General features: G+C 38.9%; 1 protein-coding gene and 1 non-coding gene across 3 annotated transcripts in view; one reads left to right on the top strand and one right to left on the bottom strand.

Moving 5' to 3' along the window:
* Positions 1–467: 467 nt before the first annotated feature.
* Positions 468–540, bottom strand: TRNAR-ACG (transfer RNA arginine (anticodon ACG)). Its single transcript has one exon. It is a non-coding gene; the product is annotated as a tRNA-Arg (tRNA).
* Positions 541–914: 374 nt separating this feature from the next.
* SACM1L (SAC1 like phosphatidylinositide phosphatase) overlaps positions 915–27,603 on the top strand; it is a 54,999-nt gene continuing 28,310 nt past the window's right edge. Inside the window, exons 1-8 of one of the 2 annotated variants that reach the window (XM_063721578.1) lie at positions 922–977; positions 1,829–1,868; positions 14,759–14,856; positions 16,453–16,527; positions 18,083–18,210; positions 20,792–20,941; positions 24,443–24,502; positions 25,352–25,385. In XM_063721578.1, the coding sequence (XP_063577648.1) occupies positions 18,187–18,210; positions 20,792–20,941; positions 24,443–24,502; positions 25,352–25,385 (268 nt within the window). In that variant the 5' untranslated portion in view covers positions 922–977; positions 1,829–1,868; positions 14,759–14,856; positions 16,453–16,527; positions 18,083–18,186. 2 annotated transcript variants of the gene reach the window in all.

The raw sequence follows: 27,603 nt of genomic DNA, 5'->3' as shown, positions 1-27,603 counted from the left end.
GGTTTTCTTCGCTGCTGGTTAGATCCAAAGCCCACCCCATCCTAGTAAACTGGGACAGCGCCGCTTCTCACATCACTATGAGGGCTTCTGCTCCATGGCGGGGAAAGTCCAGAACTGCTGCCTTAAATGAGCTTTTGCGTCATCCGGTTGCTAACCTCCGGCCCCAGCATTCCCCACTCCAAACTGCCACTTTTCCAGGTGTGTTTGTCTAAATTTACCCCATTTACAGACTTCTCAGGTGCATCATTAGGAACAAGGCGCTTTGCAGTTTGCAAACCACCTCAGACAACTCCAGGTTTAAGGATAAAGGATGACATTGTGAGCAAAGTAGCATCAAAATTTTAGATATTTCACTTTCACATTCTAACCATACACCTTTCTAAGGTCTTGCAATACTTTCACATTGTAACTATACACCTTTCCAAGATCTTGTAGTACATAGGTCAAGTGTGGCAAAACAGACATCGCGAGCCAGCCAGGAGTCGAACCTAGAATCTTCTGATCCGTAGTCAGACGCGTTATCCATTGCGCCACTGGCCCCGAGTTAAGAAACTTTTCTCCGCGATAGCTGATCACCCTTAACACAGTTTGAACGTGCTTCCGGGTACCAACGATCCATTTTGCCCTTGCTCCGCGCTGCCGCTGCTCTGCCTTTCCCTAAAACGCGCTCCACCAATCCGCAGCGGCTTCGTCACGGCGCTCTTTGTCGCACTCCAACCCGTCGCGTCGGCGGCATCTCTCGCGTGCTCTTGCTCGCGCACTAATTTGTCCTCCAACGCCTCCCGTTCAGGCCGGCTCGCCTGCGGGGCGGGGAAAGGGGTGGGACGAGGCTGGGCGCTGCGACAGCTGTGCCTGGGTGACCGGTAGAGCTGTAGCCGAGGTGGCGGCGCGGCGCGGCGCGGGGCGGGGCGGGCGGAGAGAGAAGGAAGGAGGTGGTTGTGCAGGATGGCGACGGCGGCCTACGAGCAGCTGAAGCTGTGAGTCCCACGGGCCGGAGGCCTGAGGCGCGGCGGGCGGGGCGGCAGGTGCGGGCCTTGGCCTCGGGGAGGGCTTCTGAGTCCCGGACTGCAGATAGGGTGTGGGAGCTCCTCGCATTTACCGGTCTTCTTCCTCCGGCGCGGCCTCCCCTAGGCCTCGCCCGAGTAGCCATAGGCCGGGAACCAGCGGCTCGCCGGCCTTTCTCCACCGTGCTCGGCCCCAGCGCCCACGGCTGAAGAGAGAAGCTGCAGACTGGCCTCCACCAAGCCGGGGTCGGCGTTATGATGCGGCCCTTCAGGGCACGCTTGTCCCCACTTTCTATGCAGAGCTAGCGACTAAATTTATCTGTATGACTTAACAGAGAAAAAGAGTTTTCTCTTACTTAACGGACCTACAGCAGCAATTTAGAGTCTACACACAAATCAACAAACCTTTGTTTTGGTTACAGCCTATCTGGGTACCGAAGCCTGCCTGACCACTCTTAAGTGTGCAGAAAAAATTTAAAGTACAGTCAGTAGTCTTAAGGTCCTGAAGGAGTTTACTTTGGTTTAAAATATCAAACAGCTCCAGCCTAAAGCAGGTTCTTAAGTCTATGTCGACAGCCAGAGGCTGATCTCGGTAATTTTGGTACTGCAAATTGACTTTTCGGTAAATCCAAGTTCTTGAGTCTTTGATAGAGAGGCTCTGGTTGTTAAGAGTTATAAAATAGGTGTTTTTAAGGGCTTTGGTTTGTCTTGGATTAAAAACAACGTGTGTTTATTTCCCTTAGTGTTACCCATTAGCATCCGCACTTTTCTTGTCTGTGAATAATTTTGTTGTACTCACTTCGTGTTTAATGCTTTACCCCTAGGCTGTTTGAGAATCTGGTGGCCACAGCCTGGGAATATCTGGTAGGAGAAACAAATGTAATTTTTTAGAAGCTTATCTATCCCTATATATAAGCTAAAATACCTTGGCAGTTAGGCATAGATACCACATTTCCTTTGCAGGGAAATGACACCAAAATGTGGTTTGGGCACTTAAGCTCCTCAGACCTCAGCCTCACTAGTAACTTTCTGAAAGGTTCAGTGGAAAGTTAGAGGTGCAAAATTCAGAGAGGTCATCTATTCCACATTGTATGTGTTGCAAAAAAGATGATTGCTTTTTCTACGGTGCACCCCCTGTGCCATTTCTGTTTACTGTAATGTTCTTTGAAAACCCTAGCTGCACACTTCCCTCCACATTTTCCTCTCCGTCTTTCCCTATCTTCTCCCAGTTCCCCTTTGCAAAGTGCTCACCTTGTCTTTGGTGAAAGAGTTGAAGGAAGTGTCTTCCACTGCGTTTCTGGCCAGGCCACTGTCACATGTGCTCTGCTAGCTAATTAGGTTATTGTCTATCTGATAGGCACTGAAGGGTTTAATGTGATCCTACACCAGGTCTCAAATGTGTTTAAGCCATATGGAGCCATGGCTTGATGCAGCTTAGCGTGGCAAAGATTGAATAGGATGGAGAACTTGAGAATTATGATGATTGTTTTTCAGCTGCCAAACACTAAATATAACCAGTTCAGACCTTAAAACAAACCAAAATCCTCGTATGCATAAAAGAGAAAGGAAATTTGTCTCTTCAGTAGTAAGAGTGATGTTTTTGTATTGATTTTTGTGAGAAGTGGAAACTCTTAAATTATTTGGGTGATGAAGTCAATCTGGGGTTATGTGAAAGTCATTCTCTCATTTGTCAGTCCTAGCTTTTCTTCCCCCTGAAAAAAAAGTTTAGAGTGTTTCTGTAAATGTGAAGGTACAACTTTTTTGCACCTTTTTCTTTACCAAGGGGTTTATGAGTTAGAATTTCCATTTTTATTCCTTCCTTTTGGCCCTTCCTGCTCTGAGGCTGCTGTTGAAGGTTTTCAAATGTGGCTCCTGCCCTAAGGAGTATTCTTTTTTGGATGCATTTAGAAGTGAAATTGGTTTCTGAATAGGAATTGGTAGGAGATAGTAGCCATTTTTTAAAATGTGTCTAGAGATGTGTTTTAAGAAATATCCATGCAAAAGAGATAGTTCGATTATTTTATTACAAAAGGATTGCTAAAAGGATTTATTTAAATGTTGAAATGCTAAGTGTTTCGTTTTGTCTTTAAAGAGATGAGGTCTCATTCTGTTGCCCAGGCTGAAGTATAGTGGTTTGATCATAGCTCACTGCAGCCTCTAACTCCTAGTCTCAAGCGAGCCTCCCACCTCAGCCTCTCAAGGAGCTAGGACTACAGATGCACACCACCACACCTGTCCTACTTGGGATTTTAAATAATAATTCTGTCTGCATTATGCCGTGCTTTTTCTCCAGCCCATCTCTGCCCTGTTGAATTTCACCTTTCTAATGCTCTGGTTTTATCCTCTACTTTCCTGCTTACAATTTCCAGTTCTGTCTTACTGACCTACAGGATCAAGCTTGCATTTCTTAGCCATCTGTATATTCTAGCCTCTTTATAATCTGTCGCCTAATTTATTTCCCGTAACTGCCCAGAGCCTTTTCCCCACTTCTGCAAAACTTGGCTCATCCCCTTCTAGCTTCCAACTTGGGTGTTATTTTGATCCTTCTACCCAGAATGCCTTCTTCCTCTCTGTTCCCTTTACATACTGGTCACATCCATGGTAGAGCCAAGAGATCTCAGGTTTTGTTAGTCAGAATGGATATGGATTCATATCTTAACTTGACTACTTGTTTTGTGTCCTGGGCATAGTACTCAATCCTTCTGAATTGGTGTTTCAGTCTGTAAAATGGGAATGTTGATACTTCACAGGATTATTGTAAGGTTTGAAAGAGAGTTTTTTATTTTTATTTTTTTTGTGAGATAGGGTCTCACTTGTCACCCAGGCTGGAGTGCAGTGGTGTGAGCTCAGCTCACTGCAGCCTCAGCCTCCCAGGCTCAAGTGATCCTCTCACCTCAGCCCCTCAAGCATCTGGGACTACAGGTGCACGTCACCACGCCTGGCTGATTTTTTCTGTTTTTCAGTTTCGCCATGTTGCCGAAACTTGAACTCCTGGTCTTAAGTGATCCATGCAACCTGGCCTCCCAAAGTGCTGGAATTACTGGCATGAGCCACCATGCCTGGCCCAAAGAGAGTTTAGATGAAGTACTTAGTGTACCTCATAGGTACCTTCTTTGAGAAATGTTTTCCTTCCATGTCTTTTTCCTTCACTGAGTTCTGGTAACAGTTTTTAAAGCCAAAAATGAAAAATTATTGTAACAGGGGTTAGACACCAAATGTTTATGTGATTTATATATTCTGTCTCTTAGGATCAGTTTACAGTGCATTTACTTTCTCATGGACAAGAGGATGGAAAGCTAGAATGATCAATCCATAGTACTGTTTGAACCACTCATTTTGTTACTTAGAAATGAAATCATTATGTACACAGTTATGTGACGCTTACTGACAGAGATACATTCTGAGAAATATGTTAGAGATATGTTAGGCAACTTCTTTGTACAAACATCAGAATATAATTACACAAACCTAGATGGTACAGCCTACTACACACCTAGGCTGTATGGAATAGCCAGTTGTTCCTAGGCTACAAACCTGTACAGCAGGTTACTGTACTGAATACTGTAGGCAGTTGCAACACAATGGTAAAGATTTGTGTATGTATACATACATAAACAAGAAAAGGTACAGTAAATATACAGTATTATAAGCTTATAGGACCACCATCATATATGTAGTCTGTCGTTGACCAAAGCATTGTTACATGGCACATGGCTGTACTTTGTTTCTCCAACCAGTTTACACCTTAACATTTTCTTCTCTAGTCCTCCTCAGTACCTAACATAGAGCCTTGTGCAGAGCAGCTCCTCAGTGAATCAACTGAGTAAATGAAAGGAACTTTCCAGTAGAGACCACGTACTACCACTGCAAAAAGAACACAGTCTAGGGTAATTTGGAATGTATCCTTTTGAAGAAACACAACTTAAAAGTCATTTCATGTATATTGTCTTCCCAATATACATGGGAAGCAAAAGTCATTTCATGTATATTGTGTCTCTGTGAGGTCATAGGTTGATATGTATCCTGTCATTGTTGAAAACAGTCTAATAATTGCCGTTGGCCACAATGTCAGATCATACAGCCAAGCCATGGTAGAGCTAGCCTTGGAATATGGCTGGTCCAGAGTCCAGTGATCTTTCCATTCCATTCCCTTATCCATATTACCTTTTTTTCTCATCAGATTGCTCTCGCCTTAGTCCTCAGACATGCCAGGTATTGAAATGAGTCACTTACAACCAAATATAGTTGACATGTCCATATGAATTTCCATATGTTTAATGTGGAAAACAGAATATTGATTTGCTCAGAATTTAAAATTCATACTTTTTAAACTTCCAGGCAGTTCTAAATATCCTGTTAGGCTCCATTTTTCTTTTTAAGCCATTTGTATAGGCATGGATAATGTCAGACAGTGATAAATTTGAAATTGCAAAATAATTAGACTGGAAATGTAATTTTTAAGAAGCTTATCTATCCCTATATATAAGCTAAAATACCTTGGCAGTTCGGCATAGGTGTCACATTTCCTTTGCCAGGGAAATGACGTCAAATGTGGTTTGGGCACTTCTTATGCTCCTCAGACCTCAAGCTCATAATAACTTTCTAAAAGGTTCGGTGGCAAGTTAGAGGTGCAAAATTACTGGATACATTTAAAGCGTTTTTTCTTCTTTTTTTTTCTTTTTCTTTTAAAAGGTCAGTTGAAACTAGGTGTAAGGCAGGGAATCCTTTAGATACTGCATCAGTCTGCGGCATGCCTCTGAAGAATACTGTTTCCTCAGGAAATTGCCATTTTTAAAAGGGTCTCATAACTGTGAGGTCATCAGTAGGGCAGATATGATCCAACCTTGAAAACAGATGTAACCTAAGCTACTTTGTGATACAGACACATGTAATCTGTTCAATATAATGAACATTCATATTATTCACAGAAGTCTTCCGGTGGAGGGAAGGGTGTAGGGCAGCTCAGATTATTCTCATGAGTTTTAGCACAGACAATATGGGGTTTGTATCCAAAGCATTAGTTGGCTGGGAGTTCAGGCTAGTTCAGGCTTACCTAGGCTCACCTGGCTAGCCTAGGTTAGTGCTAGGCTACATCAGATGACTCGGTATGCTTGTTTTAAGTGCATATTCCAGGGCCCCACATTAGGCCTACTGAGTGAAAATCCCTGGGGATGAGCAGTGGAAATCTGCAAGTTTAACTAGCTATCCTGGTAGTTTTTATGCACTCTGAAATATTTTAGGGCTGGGCATACATAGCTGAGTTAGGACCAGAACATGCTGGTAGGAGAGAATTCTTTGGAAGATGTGGGGCTCTGGTAGATTGTGCTGTGGATTAGAACTTCAGATTAGGTGAAATTTGGACCTAGTCCTGTGAAGGAGTCTGGTTGAGAGAATGGGTTTTAGGGCATTCAGGGAATAGGACGTAGGTGGGAACACAGAGTTTTGAGAAAGAGGATAGCATTAGAATGAGTCTTTCTAGAAACACCAACTGGTTTGGAATTGGGTTGTTCCCTTGGGGAGTCTGTGATGAACTTGAGCTATAGGAGAGGCAACCAGGGAGGGCTCAGTGAGGAGGTACCCAAAGGGAGGATGAATGGGGGAGGTAGGAGCACCTTCTGCCTATGAGTGTAGTATGTGCAGGGGATCCTTCTTTACTAAGTTCTTTTCTTTTTGCTCACCAAACCTAGTAAAATGTTGTGCCTCTGTCTTTTCAACCAGAGATGTATTAAATTTGATCATTAAGATCTTGATTTAATTCTTTTTTTTTTTTTTTTTTTTTTTTTTGAGATGGGGTCTCACTCTGTTGCCCAGGCTGGAGTACAGTGGTGCAATCTCGGCTCACCACAACCACCACCTCCCAGGTTCAAGTGATTCTCGTGCCTCAGCCTCCCGTGTAGCTGGGAATACAGGCATGTACCACCAGGCCCAGCTAATTTTTGTATTGTTAGTAGAAACAGAGTTTCACCATGTTGGCCAGGCTGGTCTTGATCTCCTGACCTCAAGTGATCCACCCGCCTCGGCCTCCCAAAGTGTTGGGATTACAGGCGTGAGCCACTGCACCCAGCCAAATTCTTTACGTAAGATTTTTGAGGGAATATGTTCTTGCTACAGTTTTATGACATATCACCGTGGCTCCTATGCAAAATAGTGGTTTCATTATTTTTTAAAATTGTGGTAAAATAAAACATTAAATTTACCATCTTAACCATTTTTAAGTATACAGTTCAGGGGCAATAAGCACATTCATGTTGTACAACCATTATCACCATCCATCACCAGAACCCTTTTCATCTTGCAAAAATAAACTCTGTACCCATTAAACAACTCCCCATTTCTGTATCCTCCCAGCCCCTGGCAACCACCATTCTACTTTTTGTCTCTATAAATTTGACTTCTCTAGATGCCTCATGAAGTGGCAGTATTTGTCCTTTTATGACTGGTTTATTTCACTTAGCATAATGTCCTTAAGGTTCATCCATTTTGTAGCGTGTGTCAGAATTTCCTTTTTTTTTTTTTTTTTTTGAGATGGAGTCTCGCTCTGTCGCCCAGGCTGGAGTACAGTGGTGCGATCTTGGCTTACTGCAACCTCTGCCTCCTGGGTTCAAGCAATTCTCCTGCCTCAGCCTCCCACGTAGCGGGATTTCAGGTGCCCGCCACCACGCCCAGCTACTGTTTTTTATTTTTAGTAGAGATAAGGTTTCACCGCATTAGCCAGGATGGTCTCCATCTCCTGACCTCGTGATCCACCTGCCTCGGCCTCCCAGAGTGTTGGGATTCCAGGCCTGAGCCACTGTGCCCGGCCCAGAATTTCCTTTTTTAAGGCTGAATAATATTCCATTATATGTATGTACCACATTTCGTTTGTTCATTTGTTGATAGATTCATAGGTGGCTTCCACCTTTTTGGCTATTGTGAGTAATGCCAGTATGAATGTGAGTATACAAATACCTTTTTGAAACCCTACTTTCAGTTATTTTGAGTATATACCCAGAAGTGGAATTGTTGGGTCATATGGGAATTCTATTTTTAATTTTTAGTGGGCCACCGTACTGTTTTCCCATAGTGGCTGCACCGTTTTACATTCCCACCCACAAAGCACCAGGATTCCAATGTCTCCACATCCTAGGCAACACTTGTTATTTTCTATCCTGGGTTTTTTGTTTTTTGTTTTTTCCTTCTAGATAACAGCCATTTTAATGGGTATGAGGTTGGTAAGTAGTAATGTTTTTGTAGTGGGCCAGTTTTACTCATTGATTTGACAGGATTTTAAAGAGGTCAGTTGTCTGAAATAAGACGTGAATGTTACATGGGAGATAAATGTTTTCAGACACTAGAAAATCACAATGCCAACACTGAAAGAAAATAAAAATATTTGATGTTAATATTATAATTAAAGATATTGCTTTTCTTAAAATTTAACAAGACTAATTTTTTAAAAAACACTCTTAAGAGCTATTGAATCCCAGGTGACTATAAGATTAAATGCATTTGTATTAAGTGTAATACCAGAACTGCCTTTGTTGCATTTAGCTTTTAGTCCCAGTTCCACTTCTGGGATACTCAAAATAATTAAAAGTAAGGTCTCAAAGAGAGATTTGTATACCCCTGTTCATAGCAGCGTTATTCACAACAGTCAAAAAGGAGGAAGCAACCTAAGTGTTGATTCTTTTTTTTTTTTTTTTTTTTTTTTATTTCAACATTTTTTGTAGAGATGAGATCTCACTGTGTTGACCAGGCTGGTCTCAAACTCCTGGCCTCAAGATCCTCCTGCTTTGTTTTTCTTTTCTTTTTTAAGACAGGGTCTTGCTCTGTTGCCCAGGTTGGAGTGCAGTGATGCGATCTTGGCTCACAGCAGCCTCTGCCTCCCAGGTTCAGGTGATCCTCTGACCTCAGCCTCCTGAATAGCTGAGGCCACAGGTGCATACCACCACACCCGGCGAATTTTTGCATTTTTTGTAGAAACGGGGTTTTGCCATGTTGCCCAGGCTGGTCTGAAACTCCTGGGCTCAAGCAGTCCTCCTGCCTCAGCCTCCCAAAGTGCTGGGATTACAGGCATGAGCACTGTATCCAACCACTTTTTCTTTTTTATCTGATGCTTGGACAGTAATCCTTAAAAGCAAAATAACGAACTGAATGAAGGTAGTCAAAATAGAAGCAATTATTATACAAGTATTATGCTGTTTTGATATATCTTCCATAGTATGTGTCTTATTAATGGGAACCAGAACACTGGGTAGATATCAGATCCCCTTGTCTTGACAGATACTTGTTAGGATTCTTGTTCAGTTAGAGTTAATAGTGAATTGGAGGCTAATTACCTCACCAGATAGTTTATATAGGACCAGAAACCTTTTTAGTATACAGTATTACTTTGAACCTTAGAGATCTGTTATCAACAGTATAGATAATGACCAAATAATCTTCTTGGATCGAATCTTGTCTTCTGAAATCTATTTCATAAAATAAGTAATATGACAGCCTGTTTGGTGAAGATTTAAACACAAAAATAGCAATAAAGCAATACACACCAGCAAAAATTACACCACTGAATGTTTACTTAATTGCTTTTGACTGTTTAAGTGCTAGAGAGTTAAAGTTAATTTCACTGGCTTTTGAAATGAAGCCTAGGAAGCATAAAACGTAGAATAAAATTTATTACATAAAACAATTATGCTTCAGATCAGTATTAAGACCAATACAAAAGTGGTGGGAAATTAAAGGAGAGGAAGAGAACAGTAAGGGCATATATATAGGTGCCTTGAGTTAGGATGATACCTGCTGTTACGGTTAACAGAATTGTGAGTCATTACTTATAATTACCATCCCTAGAAATGTTGATTCCCTGGCAGTCACTGTTCACATTTTCATTGCTCCAATTCTTAGCCTAGAGATACCACTTTCAGTGACATTATCAGAATAGCCTGATGGCAGCATCAGCAACTTAGATTCCAACAGCATCTCTCAGAGAGAGAAGATCAAGCAAAGGCCTCAGGACTTTTGAGCGAGACATCTCTACTTTGATCCATAATTACTCTTATTTGTATACTTTGTTATAATGCTTTTTTTTTTTTTTGAGACGAAGTCTCGCTCTTGTGCCCCAGGCTGGAGTGCGATGGCACGATCTCTGCTCACTGCAACCTCCGCCTCCCGGGTTCAAGCGATTCTCCTGCCTCAGCCTCCTGAGTAGCTGGGATTACAGGCGCCTGCCACCATGCCTGGCTAATTTTTGTATTTTTATTAGAGATGGGGTTTCACCATGTTGGCCAGGCTGGTCTTGAACTCCTAACCTCACGGAGTCTTTCTCTGTCGCCAGCCTAGAGTGCAGTGGCGTGATCTCAGCTCACTGCAATCTCCACCTCCTGGGTTCAAGCAAGCGATTCCCCTGCCTCAGCCTCCCGAGTAGCTGGGACTACAGGCATGCACCACCACACCCAGCTAATTTTTTTGTTTGTATTTTAGTAGAGACGGGTTTCACCGTGTTGGCCAGGATGGTCTCGATCTCCTGACCTTGTGATCCACCCGCCTCGGCCTCCCAAAGTGCTGGGATTACAGGCGTGAGCCTCTGTGCCTGGCCTATAATATAGTTTTTAAATCTTATTTTTATTTCAATCTTATGTATATGGTTTAAAAGTAAGTAGTATACAAAGCTTATAATAACAGAGGCATCTACTTTTTTAAGCAACTTCTGGTATTTTACTCCATATCTATAAAAATGCTCATATTAGGCTGGGCTGTGGTTTATGTAGCTGTGGTTCAAATGAAGCCTCATGGTGTATCATAATTACATTTCTTTATAAAAATGTTTTGTTTTTCCTAGAATTAAAAAGTGCCTTGGTTCTTGTTATTTGCTTGACGTTCTTTTAAGACGGAGTCTCACTCTGTCGCCCAGGCCGGAATGCAATGGCGTGATCTTGGCTCACTGCCGCCTCCATCTCCTGGGTTCAGGCAATTCTCCTGCCTTAGCCTTAGCGGGGATTACAGGCATGTGCCACCATGCCTGGCTAATTTTTGTATTTTTAGTAGAGACAGGGTTTCACCGTGTTGGCCAGGCTGGTCTCAAACTTCTCACCTCAAATGATCTGCCTGCTTCCACCTCCTAAAGTGCTGGGATAGCAGGTGTGAGCCACCGCGCCTGGCTGCGAAAAACTTTTAATTGCTTATAATGGAGATAGTTGTTTTTCTGTGTGTACGTATGACTTTTGTGCTCTTATAAACAGCTGATTTTATAATAAATACTTTATTGCTGACTGAAATGTACCTGTTAAGTTATACCTCCAAAGTTGTGTGTGGAAACAAGTGTGACTTTTCAGTTCATTGATTTTTGACCAAATAATTTTCATTTTAAAGGTCTTACAGGTGAGGAGAGTTTAAATGCATTTATGTAAATACAGGTGGTCAGAGTGTAGGAAGGGTGAGCTGTCGAGGGCAAGCAATGTGCATTTCTCTGTTGGCTGTTTATTTAGATGCAAGCTTTGTGTTTTTGTGCCTAATATAAAAAAGTGGAGGAATTTGATTTCTGAGCTTGGCGAATAATCTTTTTATATTAAAAATAGCATTAGTTATTGAAGAGGTAACACCCCCTTTGTCTGGAGAAATAAATTATGGCAACTCTGTCCCTCAAAATACAGCTATGAACTTAAAAGATGTAGAACTCTGAGTATTATGAAGAAAATGGATGTAATAAAGCCTGTGGACTTTACTCTGTGGTCAAAACTGTGTCACCTTCCTGAAACCTTTCTGAAACCTGTAACTTTGTCCTGGATGTAAAAGTAAAGCAGCCAAATAGGAGCAGTGGTGATGGCTTTGTCAAGACACTAAAGATGGTGGAAGTATAAAAAAAAAATATTAAAACCCAGTGTTCTGAAACCATTTAGTAAAATTTTAATAATGCCTGGAGTCCCCTCTTAGTGCTGAGCATATCATGTGTATTCTGTTATCCACCCTTACCTATCAGTTCTATCTCTTTTTATTTTATTTTACTTTAATTATTTTTTTGAGACAGAGTATCACTCTGTTGCCCAGGCTGGAGTGCAGTGGTGTGATCTCAACTCACTGCAACCTCTGCCTCCTGGGCTTAAGCGATTCTCATGCCTCAGCCTCCCAAGTAGCTGGGACTACAGGCATGCACCACCGTGGCCAGCTAATATTTGTATTTTTAGTAGAGATGAGGTTTCACCATGTTGGCCAGGCTGGTCTCGAACACCTGACCTTAAATGATCCACCTGCCTGAGCCTCCCAAAGTGGTGGGATTACAGGCGTGAGCCACCACGCCCAGCCTCTGTCTCTTTTTAATGGAGAGAAGGCTGAGAATGGCAGCAAGGAATGAAATCCTTTCCTCAAATGAATTTTTAGATGCCTTAGTGTTTGGGTCTCGAGGTGGCAAAACTTTTAAAAAATTATTTTAAATGGAAAGACTTTAAATTTTATTAAACCTGGGTTTTAAAAACATTTCTTTAAGTTTTTTTTTTTTTTACTAACCAGGGTCAGTTTTGAACACAACAGTGTATCTGTGCCAGCCTACCAAAGGATGATGTCTTCAAATTCTAGTAATACAGTATGGTGAAAAAAATATATAGCCTTTAGACTTTCACAAAACTGGTTTGAATCCCAATTCCGTGCCTACCATCAGTGAGTCCCCAAAACAAAGCACTGAAATATCTGGCTCAGCTTTCCCTGGAATGTATTCATCACCTGCCGCATAGCCCCTAGTGCTTGCATAATGCTGAGTATGCGGTAGCCTTTTGGTAAATGTTAATGGCTTACACTTGGAATGCAACTTGTGCTTCCATAAAACATCTTCTGTAGATACGGACTGAAATAGTGGATTTAAAAAAAATGGCTTAAGACTAGATGTCTGGAAGTTCTTTATATTTCTTTGGTTTTAGGACCTTTCACTTTGTTTTCTTTTTATAGCTTTATTGAAGTTTAGTTGACATACAATAAACTACACACATGGAAAAGGGAAGTGTACAGTTTGATAAATTTTGACATTTTTACACCCATGAAACCATTGCCAGTATTACAATAGTGAACGTATCCGTCACCCTGAAACATTTCCTCGTGCCTGTAATCCCTCCTTTTTCTCCCTTCCTGCACAAGTTAAACATATATGTGCCATATGATCCAGCTGTTCCACTTCTAGGGAGTTAACCAAGAGAAGTGAACATCTGTCTTAAGACTTTTATACAAGAATGTTCCTAGAACCTTTCCTTTATTCGTAGTAACCCAAAACCAAAGTTACCAAATAGCCATCAACAAATGAGTGGATCAACAAATTATGATATTATGATATATCTGTACAATGGAATGCTATTCAGTAATAAAAAGGAATGAACTGTTGTGTTCAGGTTAAATTGAAGATTGCTGTATTTGAAGCAGATTTGCTTTCTTTGTTATATTGATTTTCCTTTACTTAGCATATCCCCCCAAGTGAAGGAAACTAGCCTAATATTTAGTTAGTTACAGATGAACCATAGAAGGTTGTAAGTTATATTTGGGTAATTAAGGATTGATTATTCCTCAGAGAACTTACAGTAAAAAAGAGACAGAAGAGTTTATTTTGCTGCAGGACATTTTTCTATAATGCCAAATAGCTTATACACAGTTGGTAAATAGAAGATGATGTCCATGATGGTTGTGTGGGTTTGAATGAGATTTTTCATAGGCAAGTAGGAGTAGAATTAAAAAGGAAAGGAAAAAGCCCTCAGATTGGCTGCTGCACAGATAGAACAGATAGAAATTCTTTTAAGTCTGGTTTGTGAACAATAAAGATTAGTTTCTGGAAAAAGAAATAGTTCTTGGACTCAGCCTCCCTCCCCAGCCTTGCTCAGCTTCTGAAAGGTTGTATCTTCTCCTGTGCCTACCTTAAAACAGCAGTCTCCATCAGTGGCTTGGAGTTCTACTTCAGTCTGCATCGTTTTAGTGCCTGCAAAGGAAAACGCAGTTTTACTTTATTCTGTTAATATTTTGTATATCCTGAGTCAGTCCCTCACCATGCTGAGTTGCTTGCCTGAACTATTTAAGTTGTTTCTTGAGAAACAAACTGTTATTTTCGTTAGACGCTAATTACAAAGTTGCATAAATTTTAAGTGGTCTCTCTCAACCGTGTTTCTACCTCCTTTATTTTTTATTTTCCAGAATGAGAAGTTTTTTTCAGGAACATATATATGGGTTTCTAAAAAAACACCCCACCTGAATGTTAAAGTAATTTATTTTTAAAAATTTCCTGGAAATATTTTATTTAAAATGCATTTCTTACTATTTTTAGCTAGTACCTGTTGCTTACTATGCGTCAAATGTTCAAAGTACTTACCAAAGATTAGCTCATTTAATTCACATGATGCTGCCTGATGAATCTGGTATTATTGTTATTTTACAGAAAGGGAATAAGAGGATCAGAGAGAATGAGTAACTTGCCTAAGGTCACACTACTGGTAGTCTGGTTCTGTAGGCTTTGTTCCTACTACGCTACATTGCCTTCTCTACCCTGTTGAATATAATAAACTAGATTTGATTATGGCATTTTTTGTATATGTTAAATTGATGGTTTCATAGCAAATCAAAACCTTGTCAGCATCAAATATACATGTGAAAAGAGTTGCAGTGAACTCATAAGGACAGCAAACTTAACAGATTCATCGTTTTAGAAGCTGGGAAAATGATGTCAAATTTATACTCTGTAATTGTCGAAAGTAGTTTTTTAGAAGTCTTCATTTCATTTGGTTTAGTTATGTATGTTTTACATTTCTTCTTAGGCATATCACACCTGAAAAATTTTATGTGGAAGCTTGTGATGATGGAGCAGATGATGTACTTACCATTGACCGTGTGTCCACAGAGGTTACCCTTGCAGGTATTTTACAGCCAGATTTAGAAGTTTAGGGAGAAAGATTTTATACATAAATTACAATAATTAAAAAACATCACTCAGAGGTGTGTCAGTGTGTGGATCTCTGAGTGCATTCTTATTAAAATTTTTATTCTTGCTACCTCATTCATAGGTTGGTGCATCAATTTTATGCTGTCTCCTTTTTTGTGAAAAGGAGAAATGATCTTGAAAATTTTAGGTAGCATTTTACTGTCTGTAAGGATTTAAAAACATAATATTTATTATTTTTTCCCCTTAGCTGTATTTTAACAGGATTGGTTTAGATAGCTAAGCTTCTTTCTAGCTGTAAGATTTAAGATATTTGAGAGTGAAAAAGTTGTTTCAGCTTTAAGAGTATGGAATTTTAACAGCTGCTTTTGTTTTGAAAGCTTTCATGACTATGAGGAAATTTAATAAATGAAAAATAAAATATACATCACTGACTAAAACTTGTAGGTGTTCTTAGGCAAATGATGTTTCTAAGTTTTATCTGCCTATCCAAGTTATACTTTGGTTTTGCTTTTCTGGGATGTGAAAAACAAACTTGTTTTTCACTTGTGTGGAACACCCTGACTTCCAAATAGATAAATACGAAATAATTTTGATGGCAAATTAATATACCATGTGATAACGTATTTAGAATTTCATATTTCATTTGTTTAAAGATTCTAATTCAGCCCCAGAGTTCTACATTTATTTTTTTCTTAAAGTACAATATTTGAATAACCATAGAGTAGGCATTCAGTAAATAGCCTTTGAGTGGGTGAAGTGAAATACGAAAATATATTCCATGAGATAATGGGGTGTAAGACAAGTATGGCTATAAAATTTCTGTTTTTTTGATTATGTGGTAATTCTGGTAGGTACTATATATAGTTTGTCTTTGATCAAATGGAATTGGAGCTCTGTTTTAGTTTGATAATTTGACATTTCCTATTTGTTGCTTGGTGGCTGCTCTCTCAAGATAGCTGATTGGTTTTAACTAGTGTTAGTACACTTCTCCTAAAGTTTAAATTATACTACTCTTTATACCATGTTGATACAACCTAGTGTCTTACAAGAGCTTTAATGTGGGTGTATTTTCAGTTATTCTTGATCTTTCAGTAACGTTTTATTTGTAGGTAGAGATTGCAGACCCATTTGAATAGACTGAAAAGCTAAAGGTCATGAATAGTTTGAATGTAAAGCTGATGATGCCAAACAGTCATCAGTAAGACACGTGATACAATACTTCCACGCAAAGTCAGTACTGATGAGGGACTGACTTGCTGACAGTTTCTTAGCCAGTTTCTGTTCACCATTGGGAATGCAGACTATGGCATTCCTAATGGGATTATTTTTTCTTCCATGAAAAAACGTAACATACATTCTAGGAGTTTTCACAGTTTTATTGCTGTTACACTCCGGTTTACATAACTTACAGCTCTATCAATAGTGCACTTAAGTTAAGGAATATTGCTTTTCTTAGAACAAATCATGCAAATTGATGTAGTCAAAGTAACTATTGAAATCAAACTAAATTTCTGTTTCTGTTGGTGAGCTTTTTGTATGTGATTTTTCTTTCTTTCCTTTCTTTTAAAGTCAAGAAAGATGTTCCTCCTTCAGCTGTCACAAGACCAATATTTGGTATACTGGGCACAATCCATCTGGTGGCAGGTAAGAGAAAATAAGCTAAGATGGGCAAAGAAGGTAATTAACAAGGTAGTTAAATTGATAATATTAGAGTGAGTATACGATGAAGTAGTACTTTGTATCATGCTTTAAGCAGTAAATCTCTTGGTTAAGTATTTGTCATTAATTTTTGAAAGAGATACTCCCCAAATGGTAAAATTTATCAGCGTGAGGTTCTATTATTTAAAAAAAAGTTTTGTATTTTGTTGTGTTTCAGTTAGAGTTGAAATCCTTAAGCTAGATAATTTTCACAAATGGAGTATGTAAATAAAATTTTTTTTTTTTTGAGTTGGAGTTTTATTCTTGTTGCCCAGGCTGGAGTGCAATGGCATGATCTCAGCTCACTGCACCCTCCGCCTCCCGGGTTCAAGTGATTCTCCTGCCTCAGCTTCCCGAGTAGCTGGGATTACAGGTGCCTGCCACCACGCCCGGCTAATTTTTTGTATTTTTAGTAGAGACGGGGTTTCACCATGTTGGTCAGGCTGGCCTTGAACTCCTGACCTCAGGTGATCCACCCGCCCCAGCCTCCCAAAGTGCTGGGATTACAGGCGTGAGCCACCACGCCCAGCCTGTAAATAAAATTCTTAATGCATCAGTGGACCAGGATATTCTACACCTTCAGCCCTGTACTGTTAGGACATAGTGCATATTAGCAAATGTTATTTGGTTCTGAGTTGTTAAGAAGGTGATTTTTGTTTAGATTTAATTTGATTGAGCTTGTTTGAAGTTCCTGTTGTTTCAGGCATCATGCTAGATGCTGAGTTATAAAGGATGAAAGTCCATTTTGCCCTGCAGTTCACAGTCTAGTGAGAGAGGCGTGTAAGTAGTAAATTACTGCAATACAGTGTGACAAGTTCCAGGAGAGACATGTATATGGCAAAACTTTCAGAGAGGGCACTTGTGGGTAGAGTGTTGAACAGACCTGAAGAATTAATTGAGTAGGAAAGGGTTACTCTTTTATATATTTCTGGGGTGAGGAGGTGGCAAGGTCAGGATTGGTGTATTGTGCATGATGTTGTGATGACTCCTTGATTCCTGACCACTCATCTTTGTAATATTGCAGCAGTCAGTTAGGTATACTGCCCCAGCGCATTTCTCTACCGTTTAGAGAGACATGAAGGACATAGGAGTGGTGTGGAAGGGACATTGCCCTGTAGTGTCAGATCTCACATCCTGATGCTTTAAGCTGCCTGCTGGGAAATGATTAGCAGAGGTCTGTATCCCTTGGGGGTGATGAAAGAGAAAGAGAAGTATTTTCTGTCTCTACTTTCCATTTACTAAGACAAATCCTTTGGTTATGAAAAGCTTTTGCTTTTATCTTTTTTGAGAAAAACATGACCTTTCAGTAAGAATTTTTCTAAATAATATGCTGGCCTTTCTATTCATAAATTGTAAGGTTGCTTTAAAAATGGGCCTTTTATCTGAGTGGCACAATACAGTCTCGTTCTACTAGCCTTTAAAGTTAAACAATAAGGACTCCTATTTCTACCTGTAGAGTTACTATTTTTATAATTATGTGTGTTTGGCTTGCTTTTTGCAGGTAATTATCTTATAGTCATTACCAAAAAGATAAAAGTAGGTGAATTTTTCAGTCATGTAATCTGGAAAGCAACAGATTTTGATGTCCTTTCTTATAAGAAGACAATGTTGCACTTAACTGATATTCAGGTAAGAACTGGAAATTGTTACTAATTGCAAAGCCCAAAGAAGTAGCATGGGCTGGGGAGAGAAGGGTGAGGGCGTTGTGGAATACAAAGAATGCTGTAATTATTTTAACAACCTATAGAGTAAGGTCACTCTACCTACTTTTCTACCTAGGCATAAAAAATATTTTTTAAATCATTTGTTGCTCTTGTTTTTTTTTTCTTAAAAAAGATTCAATTCTTAAATTATGAAATTTCATATGGAGAGAAGGGAAAACAGAAATGCACATGTACTCAACACCAGATTTAACTTCATATCCTCTTTGTAAAGAAATAAAATATAAATACCTTTGAAGTTCTACTTCTCTTAACTCATTCCCTTCTTTCCCAGAGAGGTTTTCTCTATTTTTACCACATGTGAATGTAAGTGTGTATGTGTGTTTATGAAATGTGTATATGTTCTTTCAGGCAGTTTTCCTTTTGCACTATTCCTGTATGCACAGATTTCAGTAACCATAGTTTAGTTAACACCAATCCCCAAACAACATGGCTTAAATTTCAGTTACTCTGGTTTATTAACTGAAGAATTAACCCACCAAAGATGAAGGTGCAAAAAACAAAAAGCAACAACCCTGGAAGAGAAATTGAAATTGAACATAAATGGAGCATAGAAGAAGTAGCTGAATGGGAAGTCACCGTTCAAGGGACTGTAGGTATGCAGCCAGAGGTCCTAGTGCAGGCGAACTGACTGACATTAATGATGGAGTGGCTGTGATGAAAAGGATGACAGTATCCCAGAGAAAGTGATGCCTGCGACAGACTTCCCATTAAAGGAAACCTTGGAGATATTTCCCAACGTTGAAAGTGCAAAGGATAAAATGTCAGAAGTTGATTTAGACTTAGGAAGGTGTATGACAGTTCACCAGGGATAGAAGAGATATTCTGTATCTTAATCTATATGACAAGAAGAAGGCAAGCACTGTTCAAGTCTCTTGATAAATTTTTTTACAAAGAAATAAATTATTTTTTATTCTCGGTGTTTCTAATGTTTTAAATTACAGTGTGCTAAATATTAGTTTTATAATTTATGCTTATAATAATTTACTATATATAACTTACAAGTTAATATCTGCAACTTATAACTAAGTTAATATCTATAACTTATCTATAACTTACAGTAGAGTTTTTAATGTTTTGACAAAATTTTTAAAGGTCATGAAACAATCATAGTTTTTACAGTTGACGGTTAAGATAGCTTAAGATTATTAAGATGAAAATAACATGGTAATTTTTACGTTCCCACTTTACAAAGTAAAGACTGCCTGTATTCATATTTAAACAGGATCTGTTTTTGCTCGGAGTGTGTATGAAACTTACATGAATGGCATTGCCCTGTTCTGATTCTTTGAAACTTACTTTTTAAAGTCAACATTGTTTAGAGATATATACCTATTGAGAGTGATTGTTTTCTTAATGTAATTTTAGTTACATGTTTGCTGTTTAAAAATTTTAAGTTGTATTTTTACACCCAATTTATAAGAATGTTTGTTTCTAGAAGAAAATATATTATTCTAAAACATATAACTTAGGATAAACATTTTAAAAAATAAAATTATAGCACTGCCTCCCTAAGTAAAACTACAAGATATGCTTTTTATACTGTAGAATTTCTTTTTTATTATATATATTGAGAAATATATATCAATATATTCATTCTCTACTAGGCATATTTTACAGAAATAAAAATGGCTGTATTTATTTAATAGACCAGTCATATTTACTTAGACAATTTCTTCTTGATTGTTATTCTTTGTTGTCAAGCTGTGTAGCTAATTTTAAAAACATGTCTGAGCACAAATAAAAAATTTTGTATATGTAGATTTGTAACATGTAGATTAACAAGTTAATCATTTAGTAATGATTAAACGTTACTAAACATTAACAGTTATTTTTTAAAACAAGGATGAAAACAAATGTCAATCTTGGTATTCATTGGGAAAGCTAGTTAAAATGGTTTCCCAAAAATAAAGATAAATATTGCTTTTACTGGACTTTTTAATCTTTGTTTTAAAGAAAAAGAATTCCGTTTTACTTCTCATCCATCCCAAACCAGGAAACGTTTCTTGAGAATGTGGATGATGTTAGTATCTTGTTATTTGCTGTCTGCATTATTGGGCCCCTCATAAATTTATGTGTTTTATTTGTCAAATGAAGATAGCTATGCTAACTTAGCAGGGCTGTTGTGAAGATTAAAGGGAATCTTTGGAAAATACCTGGCACACAGTAGGTCATAACCTTAGGTGATGTTTTGTTAAAACCACTCTGCTGCCCTTGAGAATAAAATTTGTAAAGGATACAAAGGGGAGGAGTCCTACCTAATCAAGTTACCTAATAGAACCCTACGGTGTTTATTGAGTATCTTCTGTGTGTCAGGAACTGTCCTACGTCCCAGGGAAATGGCGAGCATCCCCCTCACTGGCTCAGTCCTTGTGCCAGTTACTAGTCTTTAATGAGACTGGACTTAACAGGATTTAATTTGTATTCTTTTCTTATACTGACAGATTCCTTTTCAATTATGAGCTATGCTGATTTTTCTTTGTTTATAGTTACAAGATAATAAAACCTTCCTAGCGATGCTAAACCATGTCTTGAATGTGGATGGATTTTACTTTTCAACAACATATGATTTGACCCATACTTTGCAGCGGCTATCCAACACTAGTCCAGAATTCCAAGAAATGAGTCTCTTGGAAAGGGTAAGCTTGATCTTCAATTATTTTTATTTTTAGGTTTTTAAGAGGGACATGTCTCTGTTTCGTGCATAAAAATTTATATTGATTTTTCTCAGTCCTGGCTATCTTAGAATCATGTATAAGGCTTTGAAAATATACCCTGTTTTAAGTATACATCACAATCCCAGTGTGTGAGTCCTTGAATCTGTGTATGTATACAGCCAGAATTGAGAACCACTGGTGTAGATATTCAGAAATCTTTGTATAAACACATTTGTAAGTTATTAGAGGAAAATCTTTCAGAATTTGTATTTCTGGATAAATATTACCAGGCTACCAAATGCTGACTCTCAGATGTCAAATCTTCAAACTAGCATTGTATTCATTTTTAATTTCTTAACTCTCAGTGTTCGGTAGTGTAGCAGTTACATTAGCAGTGTAATTAGGCTTATAAAATTCATATTCTAACAGTTGATATTTCTTCTGTAGTGATGGTTATTTATAATTTTTATAACTAAAAATGTAACAAAAGTCACTAAGAACTTGGAAAATATCCTTTTAAGGTTTTTTTCTTTTGCTTTTTTTTTTTTCTTTGAGACAGAGTCTCACTCTGTCACCTAGGCTGTATGTAGTGCGGTGGTGCGATCTCAGCTCACTGCAACCTCTGCCTCCTGGGTTCAAGCAATTCTCATGTCTCAGCCTTGTAAGTGGCTGCAATTACAGGCGTGTGCTAACACACTTGGCTAGTTTTTAGTAGAGATGGGATTTCGCCATGTTGCCCAGGCTGGTCTTGAACTCCTGGCCTCAGGTAATCCACCCACCTCATCCTCCCAAAGTGCTGGGATTACAGGCGTGAGCCACCATGCCTACCTAGTCTGCCTTTTTTTTTTTTTTTTTTTTTTTTAAATATACAGTGAATATATCTTTAAAATTAGGTTTCAGATGATCTCAACTTAAAGTTTCTTTTGTTCAGGAACCTGGATGATTGCTACCTTAATTTTTTTTGACACACCTTAGAAGTGTTTAATGAGAAGACAGAATTTAAAAGGTCACTCCATCTTATTAGGTTGGACAATGTGAAGTTGCCAGTAATTGACCATTTTTGACCAATAAAAATGGTTATTTCATATGGTTCAACCTAAATTAATATTTTAGTTGACTGGCTTTTTTGGGTGAGATTTTACCCTCTAATTTAGTAAAATTGTACGTAGGCTTAGATGGAAGTTTAGGTGCAGGCTAAGCATTCAAGAAACTTGGCTTTTAACTAAAAAGAGACTTGCTTTTAAAAGCAATTGCTACATTCTCCGTTTGTTTATGAAACATCTCTACAACGTCAGCCACATACCAGGCACTATACTAGCCCCTGGGGACCCAGAATGAAGCTGTGGACCCTGTCTTGTGGGAGCCTACAGTCTGCTGGGGAAGTGGTAGTCAAAGAATGGTTGCTATAATGGAGATATGTACCAAAGTGAGGTGGGATCCTGAAGGAATGAGGGTCTTTGCCTGAGGTTGTCAGGGACAACTTTATAAAGAAAGGTATCTACAGAGGACAGTAACTTAACACAGAAAGGTAACTTTTGAGCTGAGACTTGATGAAGATTTGTTGGTCAGGTGACAGTGGGCTGGGGAGGTTCCAGGCAGAGGTGGTGGCAGAGGCTAAGCTGAAGAAAAAGCCATCTTATCTGTTGGGATGAGATGGGAATGTTTTGTCAGCTAAACAGAAAGTTAGCCAAGTGCAGTGGTTCATGCCTGTAATCCCAACACTTTAGGTGGCCGAGGCAGAAGGATTGCTTGAGTCCAGGAGTTCAAGACCAGCCTGGGCAACATAGGGAGACCACAGCTCTACAAAAAAATTAAAAGGTTAATCAGGTGTGGCGGCACGCACCTGTAATCCCAGCTACTCGGGAGGCTGAGGTGGTAGGATCACTTGAGATAGAAGCTGCAGTGTGCTGTCATCACGCCACTGCACTCCAGCCAAGGCAACAGTGAGACTGTCTAAAAAAAAAAAAGTTAATGTTAACATAGGGAATCATAAAAGTGATAAATGGAACATATGTACCCTAAATATTTTAACTTAAAACATAAAAGTTTTACATTGGTTAATGTTTTTATGCACGGCCATAGGATTTTGTTTGTTTTTGGTTCCTTGATTCTGAATTGTCTTCCCTATATAAATTACATCCATAAGACTTTCCCATTTGGGCCACTTTAAAGACTTTGACACTTACAGATAAATCTGTGTGCAGAATCCTGTACATTTTTACTGTGTTCTTTTATATTTTTTTAGTTGCCACTCCCACTCCAAATTCAACAGCAGTTTTGTTTTAGCAACTTGCCTCTTATCAAGTTTACATTCCAAATCATTTAACTTTATAGAAACAGCAGTCTGTTTTTCATCTTATTTCATTGGTTTATAAAATATTTAAACTATATAATGATGAAATAATAACAAGTGTGACTGGCACAAACTCGGGAACACACACTTGAATCTTAGGAAGTGCGATTCAGCCGGTTGTGGTCAAGTGCAAAAGCCATTCCCTGTGACTTTTAGAGTTGGGGGTGCCCGTGGTTCAGTTGGTATGCTTCATAAATAGAATTGATTAATCTACTGAGTAGAGTCAGTTATTTTGTTTGTTTTTTCTTTTTTGAGACAGAGTCTTGCTCTGTCACCTATCCTGGAGTGCAGTGGCACGATCTTGGCTCATTGCAGCCTCCACTTCCCAGGTTCAAGCGATTCTTGTGCCTTAGCCTCCCCAAGTAACTGGGACTACAGACGTGTGCTACCACGTCCGACTAATTTTTGCATTTTTAGTAGAGACATGTCGGCCAGGCTGGTCTCGAACTCCTAAGTCTCAAGTGATCCGCCTGCCTTGGCCTCTCAAAGTGCTGGGATTACAGGCATGAGCCACCACGTCTGGCCTTAAGTAGAGTTGATTAAATATAGATTATTGAGGGAGCCTCTTCTGTATTTATGAAAGTCAGAGCGGCCAGAGATGAGATCAGAGAGTTAATTAGGGGCTGCCAGATCCTAGGACTGATTAGGCCATGCAGAGATTTGGTTCTTTAGATGACAGAGTCATTGAAGAATTTTGAGCAGATAGGAGACAGGACATGTTAGAGAACTCCTGCTGGTAGCATTGTGGAAAAATGAGTGGCGAGGGCTAATGCCTGAACTGGAGGCAAGGGAAGCTGTGTTAGTAGTTAGGCTGGAGTCAGATGTTGGTAAAGATAGTGGGAGTAGAAATGTAAAAAAGATGGATTTTGAAGGAGATTTAGTACTTGACAATTAAATGTAAGGGAAAGAAATACCGTAAGACTCCTCCCAGGTTTCTGTCTGGCCTGAGATAATGAGATAGAAATGCCCACAGGAGGTACAGATTTGAGGGGGAGATGTATTTTGTTTGAGGCCTGTCGAAGAAACCGGCTTCTAGCCATCAGAAAGAGACAATTGATTGGTGTAGTTTTCTTTCTGTAGAAAGTAAGCTTGGCAGGAGATATTTTATTAAATTTTAAAACTTCTCTCAGGCAGATCAGCGGTTTGTATGGAATGGTCATCTTCTAAGAGAACTTTCTGCACAGCCAGAGGTAATGTACACTAAGTAAAATCTGCTTAATTGTTACAGTCCAAGCTTTAATTCAATGCATGTTATAAAGTGACTTCCTAATCACCAAGAATTTCGAGAAACAATTCTAATTTAACTGTTTGTAACTTAAAAACTTGGATCAGGTATACCCTGTCACATCATTCTAGGTTGAAGAAGCCTAATTATTTTACTCTGATCTTCTATAGAAGCCTTAAGTAAAAATACATTGCTTTTTCTAGCTAAGAGAGATACAGGGGATCTTGGTACATGGATAATGGAGAAATGAGGGGCCAGGGCCAAGTTTCCTGGCCAAGGGGAGAGCTCTTTTTTGTCTTCCTTTGGGGATGAGACTCCCTTCAGTCACCCAGGAGAGACATGCACAGGCACCACCTTCTTCTGTCCTTTGTCTACACATATGAGGTATAAACAGGGAGGCCCAGCTAGGGAAACATGATATATTATTGAATCTAGGTAAATAGATGTGTCTAATTGCTTTATTTCTTGTCATTTGCTATGCTTTTTTTGGAAAAGTAGTTTGAGCTGCAAACAATTAGCATGGGATATCTTTTCCCTGGAGGAGTGAAGTTGTTGTAGGCAAAGACTGAGAAGGAGGTAAACATTCTGTAACTTCATGTAGCTTTATTAGTGTTCCAAAATCTGTGAATATTCAAGCTCAAATAATTGTAATGCATACTTAATGTTACATTAGAGAAATTTTTTAAAAATTATATTACCCATAAGTTTACTACCTTGTTATGTTTGTATATTACCTCCCGATGTGTAAATATTTTTATATAATGCTTATTTATTTTTAAAGTATATTTATTCTAAATATATATCTTCATTTCAGGTTCATCGATTTGCCCTTCCAGTGTTACATGGCTGTATCCTTACATGATATTACTCTTTAGTTTCTAGATGCCTTTATTTAAATTTTATTATAAGGCAGATTTAGAGATAGTCTCAAATACTCCATAAGGAGAGTATTTCAGAATTAATATAAATTGCTGTTGATAAGAAAATCAAACTCATTGCTATTTTGGTTTTTTTTTTTAGAATGAACTTTTCAGACTATACGATTCTCTCTGTGTTCAAGAGTTCCGGGGCTGGTTGTTTAAAGAAAAGGAATATGTGTACTGTATTTTGCCTTTATTTGATGTTATCTTTTATCAGTAAATTACACATAAGTAGTTTGGACCTGGCTGTTGAAAACTTTCCTTAGTACATAATTTAAAAAGTTAGACTTAGGCCGGGCATGGTGGCTTGCACCTCTAGTCCCAGTTACTCAGGAGGCTGAGGTGGGAGGATGACTTGAGCCCAGGAGTTTGAGGCTGCAGTGAGCTGTGATGGCACCACTGCACTCCAGCCTGGGTGACAGGGTCAAAAAAAGTGAGACTCAGACACTAGTGTGGGTAACAAGCTGGAGAGGAGAATTACCATTAAAAATTTTATTTGTCATTTGAAATAGTGACAGATAAATGAAAACAGGTAGAGTACAAAGAATATTGCCTAGGGGAGAAATCAGAGTACAGATACAAAATGAGTAATGATTATCTAATTGTAGGTTCATTTTAAAAACAAATCTATGTCATAGACATCATAATAAAAATAAAGCAGCCAAGTGAGCTGGCTCTTAAAGGATAGATAAGCACAATATGCTGATGAGTGCCTATCTAGTTATGTGCCACCTACTGACATTTCAGTCAGTGACAGACCACATATGTGATGGTGGTCCTATAAGATTATGATACCATATTTTTACTGTATCTTTTCTATGTTTAGATACGTTGAGATACACAAATACCATTGTGTTACAGTTGTCTACAGTATTTAGTACAGTAACATGCTATACAGGTTTGTAGCTAAGGAGCGATGGGCTATACCATGTAGCCTAGGTGTGTAGTAGGCTGTGCCATCTAGGTTTGTGTAAGTACACTCTATAATATATAGAATTGCCTAACGATGCATTTCTCAGAATGTACCCCTATTAAGTGATGCATGACTGTAATCAGGATTGTGCCCTGAAGAAAATGGTGATGACATCTTTCTATCAAGCACATGTAAGAAGCTTATCAATACAAGTCTATTATTTATTTATTCAGTATGTTAATATAATTTCACTAAACTTAATGCTTGTTATACTTAAAGAAAACCCAAAAAGTAATGGAGGAAACATGTTCCACAGTTATGGGGAAATAAAAATTAGAAAATTTCATTATAAAAGCTCATTTATTTTTGTTTCCCCACCCCGAGCTTTCCAAGTTCTCCTAAGGATAAAATAAGAATAAATGTGTTTATTCGGCCGGGTGCACTGGCTCACGCCTGTAATCCCAGCACTTTGGGAGGCCAAGGCGGGCAAATCACGAGGTCAGGAGTTCGAGACCAGCCTGGACAACATGGTGAAACCCTGTCTCTACTAAAAAATACAAAAATTAGCTGGGCGTGGTGGCTCACACCTGTAATGCCAGCTACTCAGGAGACTGAGGAAGGAGTATCGCCTGAACTCAGGAGACAGAGGTTGCAGTGAGCCGAGATTGTGCCACTGCACTCCAGCCTGGGTGACAGAGCAAGACTCCATCTCAAAAAAAAAAAAAAGTGTTTATTCTTATTTAGTGCCTTACATGATTTGGGCCAACTGTGGTGTTTTTTTGTTGTTGTTGTTTTTCAAAATGAGATTGTGAATGGACAAACAATATTAAGTGAGATTATAGAACCTTTTTTTCTAGGCAATTTTAGAAACAGCTTACTCATTTACCTTTAAATTGAAAGCTTTAAATGAGCTTTTCTTTAGTGTAGTTTGTTGACTAGAAGTAAAATCATATGTTTCACACACATACAGAGACATTAATAAGTAAAATGACCCCAAGACAGGAACATGACTGGAATAGAGAGTGGACAGAGAGGCGGGAGCTGTGTTCAGAGAATTAGCTCAGCCCAGATGACTCAGCGCACAGGTAGAGGGCCTGGTGTGGACTGCTCACCTACAACTGTAGAAGGGAAGCAGATAGATGGATGTGGTTGCTGATGGGTGTGTAAATGTGATCGGGGCCTGTGGAGGGATTTTATTTTTACAGCACCATATAAAGTGACGTAATGGGCTGT

The sequence above is a fragment of the Pongo abelii genome, chromosome 2, assembly GCF_028885655.2.
Source record: "Pongo abelii isolate AG06213 chromosome 2, NHGRI_mPonAbe1-v2.0_pri, whole genome shotgun sequence".
NCBI classification, from domain to species: domain Eukaryota; kingdom Metazoa; phylum Chordata; class Mammalia; order Primates; family Hominidae; genus Pongo; species Pongo abelii.
This window is presented reverse-complemented; position numbering and strand designations above follow the sequence as displayed.